This window comes from Callorhinus ursinus, unplaced genomic scaffold (assembly GCF_003265705.2).
Source record: "Callorhinus ursinus isolate GAN/ISIS: 27379988/994484 unplaced genomic scaffold, GSC_fseal_2.0 scaffold13, whole genome shotgun sequence".
NCBI classification, from domain to species: Eukaryota; Metazoa; Chordata; class Mammalia; order Carnivora; family Otariidae; genus Callorhinus; species Callorhinus ursinus.
In genome coordinates this window covers 38,985,129-38,993,681 of record NW_027397075.1, presented here as the reverse complement: position 1 = coordinate 38,993,681, position 8,553 = coordinate 38,985,129, and the positions used below count along the sequence as shown (strand labels likewise).

At 42.2% G+C, this 8,553-nt stretch overlaps 1 protein-coding gene across 1 annotated transcript in view; it reads left to right on the top strand.

Annotated features, from left to right (window-relative positions):
- The first annotated feature begins 719 nt into the window (after positions 1 to 719).
- Positions 720 to 8,553, top strand: part of HMCN1 (hemicentin 1) — a 489,046-nt gene continuing 481,212 nt past the window's right edge. The window contains exon 1 of the mRNA XM_025877925.2: positions 720 to 1,328. Within this exon, the coding sequence (XP_025733710.1) occupies positions 1,061 to 1,328 (268 nt within the window). The 5' untranslated portion in view covers positions 720 to 1,060. The remainder of the gene's footprint in view (positions 1,329 to 8,553) is intronic.

Below are 8,553 nucleotides of genomic sequence, written 5' to 3'. Positions count from 1 at the left end.
CCAGTCTTCACATCCAGCCGCTTTCCCTTCTATCTTTCCTCACTACAGTCAGTGGCTCCCCAGTTCCTGCAGTCTCTCTCATTTCCCTCAACAGCCCCTTTCCTTTTCCTCCCGCGACTGGCCCCTCCAGCTCTCTCCTCCCTCCCTCCGCAGTCCCTGAGGAGATCAAAGAGTGACAATGAGGCTGCCTCCGGGAGAGACGTTTCCAGCTCCCCCTCCCGTCTGGGCTGAGTTGTGGGCTGCGACACCGGAGGCTGGGCCGGGGCGTCTTGGCTTCGGGGTTGGGGGGGGAGGGGATTAGGAAAGCGGTGTCTGCAGCAGCACTGCGTCCAGTAGAAAAGTAAAATTCCCTTTGTGCTAGTTAGCGTGGTGTCCCCTCAAGTTTGGGACTTAGCCACACATTCTTGAAAGCCATTGTTCGCACTGAGGTTCTTAGGTCAGGAGCAGCGCCGGCGGGAGCGGAGCTGACACTGGGAGCGCTTCCCTGGTACCGAACTGACCCTAGCGTCGGCGGAGAGAGAAGTCGCCCTCCGCCGGGGCGGGGGGGGCCCTCCAGCGCCTAGGGTGGGGGGCCGCCGTGGCCAATCAGGAGGCGAGGCCGCGTCGGGCTTCCCCTCCGCGCTCCCGAGCGAGCGGCGCACAGTGGAAAGTTGGGAGCCTGAGTGGCTGGCCCCGGCGGAGAGCGGCGGCGGAGAGCGGCGGCGGCGACGGCGGCGGGACTCGGTGCGGCGCCGCAGGGCTTGGAGCGGCCCCCGGGGCATGGGCCGGGCGCGCTGCCCGCTCTCCGCGACACGCCGCACGCGGCCCGCGGGCACCTAGCCGGCCCGGAGGAAGCTGCGTCCAGACAAAAGCTGCCGCATCTCCGCCCGCTCAGCCCGTGCAGGGCTGCGGGGTTGGTGCCCGTCCCCCTCGGATTGTCGCCTCCAAACTTTTCGCTAGTTCAGAGAGCTTTCGAGAGCCTAATGAGTTGCTCTGAGAGGAAGCCCCCTGCGTGTTGTTGAGGAGGCTAACCACAGTGCTAAGGCGCCCAGGAGAAAAAAAAAAAAGGGAAGGCAAGACAATGATTTCCTGGGACATTGTCCACACCGTATTCCTGTTTGCTCTTCTTTATTCTTCCCTAGCTCAAGATGCAAGCCCCCAGTCAGAGACAGGGGCTGAGGAAATTCCCGAGGGGGCCTCCACCTTGGCTTTTGTGTTTGATGTGACTGGTTCCATGTATGATGATTTAGTTCAGGTGATCGAAGGGGCTTCCAAAATCCTGGAGACGTCTTTGAAAAGACCTAAGAGACCACTTTTCAACTTCGCTTTGGTGCCTTTCCATGATCCAGGTAAGGGAAACATTTATTCTTTGTGTTTGTTATTTCTCATGATTCCCTTATGTCTTATGCTCCGAAATTATTTCAGTGTTAGGAAGTTTCCAAACCTGTTTTTTTTTTCCCCCTTTTAATGTGTAGCTGAAAACCATTGTAACAAAGACTTGCTCCTTGGCATCTGGCTTGGCTCCCCGGCTCCTCCTCAGGTCTTGTAGGTGCTTGGGCAGTGACCCCCAAACCTGGAAGTGTGGAATTACAGTAAAAACCAGACCCCAGAGTCCTGAGCAAGGACGTGGAAACTGGAGTTCATTGACTTTTTAATTTTAGAGCTAAAGAATGCTTAATTATGACGGCAGATTTGGACCTGGGTATCCAGCAGCGCTGCTCTGAGAGCTCCCATCCCGGTTGAGAGCACACTCAGGGTAACTCTCACACGAGAGGGGGAGGAAAAACCTGTTGTGTGAGACCCAAGGAAGCTTGTAATTACTGGTGGAACCGAAGGGATGAAAATAAGAGAGAGGCCATTCATTTCTTAACTGAATCTATTCATCTTTGCCCCAAGTCATCATTACTTCTGTTCTCAGATGGGTAGAAACATTCTGTCCAGTCTCATCCAATAGAAATGCATGTAATTTGGTTGTCGGCGCTCTTTTAAAGGTATTTGAAGCAAAATAACTGTACTTTTCCCCCCAAAGCCATGGGTTTCAGCTGCTCCGGGGTAATATGATCCTATTTACTTTTTTCAGTTGCTGTTTCAAGTGGCACCTTTCCCTGAGGCTCATAGGAGCCCTCCTTGTCATTGCCAAGGGCAGCATTGCAGGGGGGGCCCTGGGGCTCGCTGTCTGACAGCCACCTGAGTTTCATTAGCACAAGTCCCTGCCTGGTTGAAGAAATACAGCAGTGGTTTCTTAAAAGTCCTCCCCCACTGTTCTCCCACATTTTTCCTGCTTTGAAAGTCTCCCTCTTCACTTAGAAGACCTTGCTTGACACAACCTCTTCACAATGGGAACTTGATATTGAGAATCTCATATTCTTTCCTTGTGCATTTTGACAAACATATGAGTTCACATTATTGCTAGGTCTTAAATGTGACGGGTTCCAGCTTTCTAAAAAAAAAAAAAAAAGCATGGGGAGAAATTTAGAGGGAAATGGAACTTTCTGGGACTTTTTTGTTGTTGTTGTTGTTGTTCTTCAAATGATGAAAATAAGAACCTATCCCACTTTTCTGGGACATACTGAAGAGTAGGGTAGGTTTTTCTACATTGATTAAGCATGAAATGGTCTGCATATTTGAATAAAGAATTAAATGGTCCTTTACTGTTTTTACTGTCTTAGTAAGACACCTCATGTGTTATGTTTCGATTTATTAAATGTCAGGATGCCAGTTGTGATGCAGTTCAAGACTTTTGCTGTTTTGGAATAGCTTAAATGTGTTTTTTCTATGGGGCTATAGCTGAAGTTGGCTAAAAAATAAAGTAAAAATTGTTTTCTCTAATTAACATCACAATTTATTCTACTCCAAAAGACTCTTACGAAATGATGTTGGTGCAAACAACACAAAAATCACCTCAAGTCATAAGTGGAAACTGGATCACCATGATATTTTGATGTGATATGAAAAATTATTGGAATAAATTGTATTGTGGTGTGCTGCTTTCCAATTGTTACCAAATGGGAAGGTATGCTGTAGTTGACTTTCCTGTAGTACTTGGCATGCTATAGCTTTTAGAAATAATATGAGAAAATGATTAAATTGGTTCCATAAAATTAATTGCATGTATAATTCCGCAAAATTAGCTTTATTGTGATTCAAAGTAGAGAGAAGTGGCCAAGTGTTTATGTTATCTAAGAATATTTAAACTATTTTTGAAGATAAAGAGGGAGATAGAAATTAAAACATACTAATAACCTTTAATTTAGTTTGCTAATTCACTTTACTGGATTATGAATTATCTTTGTGTGAAAATTTGCGTGTTTGTGTGTGTATGGTATGTATAATCATTTAAGAGTTTTTGATTCTCTTGTTCTTTTGATTGGTGATCAGCCTGGAATGACTAGAAAGAGCCTTGAATGGGGATTGGCTGTTTTACTAAGTGACATTAGAAAAGTCAATTTACTTGTTTCCTTGACTATAAAATGAGAGAATTGGATTTGAGCAGCTCTAAGTTCACTAATGACTATGACATTTTATGGCTGTCTGTTTTACTTGTGGTTGTTTTTCATAGCTCCTAACACATATCCTTACAACTGACTACAGTTGTGCTACAACTGACATGGAGAGAAATAACGGGTGGACTTTAATACAATAATTATAACCTTGACTACTTATAGCTTTTCAAAGCTGGTTAAGATCCAAGATATACTCTAAAGCATTTGACAAAAATCTTTAGGCCTTTGTACATGATTGCTTTGGACTTCTGCATTACAGTTTGGCTCAAGGTGTGTGTTTGTGGGTGCGGGTAAAAATTAAAATACAGAAAACAGGGACGCCTGGGTGGCTCAGTCGGTTAAGTGGCTGCCTTCAGCCCGGGTCATGATCCCAGGGTCCTGGGATCGAGTCCCACATCGGGCTCCTTACTCAGCAGGGAACCTGCTTCTCCCTCTCTCTCCCTCTGCTTGTGCTCTGTCAAATAAATTAAAAAAAAAATACAGGAAACACAGGCATACGTGAGGCAGAAGTGTAACAGTTTAACAAGGAAGTGATAAAAGTCATTCAGAAAATGTGCATATAAAGAAGCCGGTGTCAGGAGGACCCAAAACACACCCATGGTAGGAGGAAGTACCAGAGGGGGCGAGGATGTTGGAAAGTCAAGCCAACTTTTCGATGCTGACTGTGGTTAAGATAGGTTTTTCACTTCCGTAATAACATTTAGTGTATTAATTTTTAACAGCTTCACTGAGATATAATTCCCTTATTATATAATCATTCATTTAAAATGTATAATTCAGTGGTTTTTAGTTTATTCACAGGTACATGCAGCCATCACTACAGTCTGGAACATCCTCATCACCTCAAAGAGAAACCCTGGCCCTTAGCTCCCTATCATCATCCTCCCAGTGCTAAGCAAGCACTAATTTACTTTCTGTCTGTAGATTTTCCTATTCTGGCCTTTCATTTGAATGCAATCATATAATATGTGGTCTTTTTTGACTGGCTTCTTTCACTTAAACATAATGTTTTCAAGGTTCCTTCATGTTATAGCATGTGTCAGGATTTTATTCCTTTTAATGGCTAAATAATATTCCATTGTGTGGGTATACCACATTTTGCTTATCTATTAATCCATAATGGCTACTTAGGGTTTTGGCTATTATTATTATGAATAGTGCTTCTATCAACATTTATGTACTAGTTTCTGTGTGGATATATGTGGTGTTGTAATTTATTAATAAATATATATTTGGTCTTCTTTCCCATTTCTTGCGTAGAGCTCCTAAAACCCTTGTAATATCCTAAGTGATGAGAGCCATAAAATTGCCTTTTGTTATATTAATGGAGTGACTTTTTGGATCCCACCTAAGGATAGAGGCTGGTTGCTAGGAGATTCAACCATGTGATTAGAGGGCTGGAATTTTCTGTCCCACCCCAGACTTCTGGGGAGGGGTGAGGGGGTGGAGGGTTAAATCACTTGCCAGTGGCCAGTGATTTAATCAGTCATGACTATGTAATGAAGCCTCCATAAAAACCCAATAGGACAGGGTTTGTATTGCTTTGGGGCCATTCACATGAGATTTGGGGAGAATGGCACTCTCAAAGAAGACATGGAAGCTTCACACCCCTTTCCACATACCTTTCCTCATGCATCTCTTCCATCTGGTTGTTTCTGAGTTATATCCTTTTATAAAAAACTGATAATCTAGTGATCAGTGGATTCCCTGAGTTTTTTGAGCCACTCTAGCAAATTCATCAAATTAAGAAGGGGGTCGTGGGAGCCTCTGATTTATAGCCAGTTGGTTGGAGGTACAGGTAACAACCTGGACTGGCAGCTGGCCTGGGGGTGGGTGGGCAGTCTTGCAGAACTGAACCCTTACCCTGTGGAATCTGGTGGTGTCTGAGAACAGCTTGTTGTGATGTGAGGAAACCTCCCTATCCCCACATTGACATTGAGTGCTCACAACACAGAAGAACGTCTGTTTTCATTTCTCTTGGGTACGTACCTAGGAGTGGAATTGCTGGATCATAGTAACTCTGTGTTGAATTGTTGGAGGAACTGCCAGACTGTTATCCAAAGCATTTATACCATGTTCCATTCCCACCAGCAATGTGTAAGGATTCTGATTCCTTCACATCTCATCACCACTAGTTTATTATTGAACTTGTTGATTCTTACATTTTAATTTTTGCTGTGCTTTTTATGACACTCAAAATTTGTTTCTGTCTTAGCACACAACTTTGAGGAGGGCTGATGGTCTTCCTCTAACAACAGCTCCTTTTATCATCAGTCTTCCAATTCTCTCTGTAAGACAGGTACTAGAGACAGGAAAGAGAATGGGACAGTGTGTATATATGAGTCTCTTCATATAAAGAAAAATTCTCTTCTCTTTCATTTATGCCTCTGGTTTTTCCCAGGATGTCTTTTATCTGTCTACATTAATTAATTAATTAATTCACTCACTCACCTATTATGTCTCAGGCTCATCGCTTCAGACACTGGACATACAGTTGTCTGAATAAAACAGACAAATGCTTCTGCTCTCATAGAGCTTATATTCTACTGGCAGAGGCCACTGGCAATAAGGAAAATAATTAAAATATATATGATATTTTGTTGGTGGTAATTGGTCTGGAGAAAATAAAAAGCAGAAAAAGAGCATGAGGAGTTTGAAGTGAGTTGAGTGTGTTGATATTTTAAATGTGGTGGTCAGAGAAGCTCCCAATTGAAGAGGTCACATTTGAACAAAGACGTGAAGGAGACGAGGGAGGGAGCAATGAGGATATCTGAGGAAAGACTTTTGCAGGCAGAGGAACAATAAATGAAGTGTTCTGAACATGGCAAGAGCATCCTGACATGTTCAAGGAACCATGAAAAGACCAGTGTATCCAGAGCACAGTGGGGGACAGGGAGAAGTTAGGAGGTGAGATCAGAAACGTGGTGGGGCACACCGTGAAAGGGCTCATAAGCCACTGTGACTTTGGCTTTTCTCTAAGTGAGATGCAGAGCAATTTTAGAGTTTTGAACAGAGTAGTGACATGATGTGACTTATGCATAAACATAAATCATTCTACTGTTTGAAAATACTCTAAAGAAGAGCAAGGGCAGAAACAGGGAAGATAGGAGACTATTGTATCATTCAGGCACAAGAGGATGGTATATCGTGGGTGAATTTGGTAGCTGTGGAAATTTGGGGAGAGAGTTGGATTCTGTATATATTTGAAGATTAAACCAGAAGAATTTAATGATGTGTGAGGAAAAGGAAGACAAGGCCGATGCTGAGGATTTGTCTTGAGTAAATGGAAGCGTAGTATAGCCATTTACTGAGATGGAGAAGAAAGAGCAAGAAGCAGGTTTGAGAAAATGTTTGGGAGGATGAGGCTTTAATTTTTGGATATGGTTAAGTTTGAGATGTTTTTTGGTACCCAAGTGGAGATATTAAGAAGGCAGTTGGATATATGAAATTAAGGTTCAAGAGAAGAGGTCTGGGTCAGAGATATAAATTTGGGATCCAAAGGTACACATATAGATGATATTTAGGGCTGTGAGTCTAGATGAGCCACTGAGGGACTGATTACTTGAAGAATAGTAAAGGTCTGAGGACCCAGCCCTGGGACAGCAATTGTTAGCAGTCAGAGATGAGGATGAACCAGCAAAGTAGCCTAAGAAATTGAAGTCAGAGAGGGACAAGAGTACATTATCCTAAAAGTCAAGAGAGGAAAGTATTTTCAGGGAGAAGCCCTAATTGGTTAATTAAGAGGAGGCTGGAGAATTGGCTAGTCAATTTAGCAATGTGGGAGTCATTGGTGACTCAGCAACCATAGTGAAATGTAGTGATGGGAGCGAAAGGCTGTTTGGAGAGAATTCAGAAGAGAATGGGAGAAAAATAATTGGAAATCTTTGGAATTGTTGTTTCCAACTACTGGAATGGTTGCTTTGTTCATGAAGCGAAAATTGAAATTAGTTTTGATAAATGATTCAACCAGTATTTTACAAAGTGCAAATTCAATGTATTAGAAAGAACATCCAATTTGGAACTGAAGATTTGTGTTCTTTTCCTTATTCTGTCATTTGAGCAAATTATTCAACCTCGCCAGACTTCTGTTTCTCTATTTATAAAATTAGTGCCTTGGTAGGTTATTATTAAAGTTTGTGATTTGTAACGACTGTAATATGGTGAAAGATAAGTGAGTGCAAAGGAATTCAGAGTAGCAAGGACTTGATTCATTGGGAGAAATATCAGCTTACTTTCTCTGTACTTAAAGAGTTTCATTGTAATAAAACCTGTGAGCCCTCAGTGACTTTGTGTGTTTCTCTCTGCAAGACCTACAAGGTGTTAAGAAAGCACTCTAGGACTTTCATGAAAAGATTCTCTTAGAATATTTTTCTGAGCAATAGCAAAATCACTGGAAGCCATAATGAATAGAAAGATTTTTACAAAGAAAATATTGCACATTTAGACTTTGAAAACAAATTTATATGAACTAAACTTCAAATTGAAATGTTTTGAGTTCCAGTATATAGAGGAAAAAGAACTACAAAGCTATTAGTCTCCTTTTGCTTCCAGCATATTCTACAGGAAGAAGGATTTTCACGAGGAAAAGGATTGGTCTTTAAAGTCCAAGAGAAATCCAACCAAAGGCAATGAACTAACATTTAAGAATCAGCGATTTTGTTTGGACAATGATAACTCTGTTTCCTAGGATGATGGAATATTTTAACCTGAGAGAGTAGAACTATGTCACTAGATGTTTTCTAAGGATATCTAGAGGTGTCTTTCTATGTACAATGAAAACTTTCTCCCAAAATATAAGGACCAAATTTTGATAAATCAAATATGTTAAATGTGTTAGGGATGTTTCTATTTAACCAAATCCTCTCTGACTCCCACAGAATGGTGGGGTTTTTGTTTTTGTTTTTGCTGTTGCTGTTAAGTTGAAGAGCACCCTTCTGATTGATTGTTGGTAAATCAGAATTTGGTTTTGCTTATGGTTTGTCTCTGGCCAAAAAACAGTACACATTCTCAGTGGTCTTTATAATTCTGCTTACGTACCTTTTTCTCTGACTAGACATTAACCTCCTTGGGC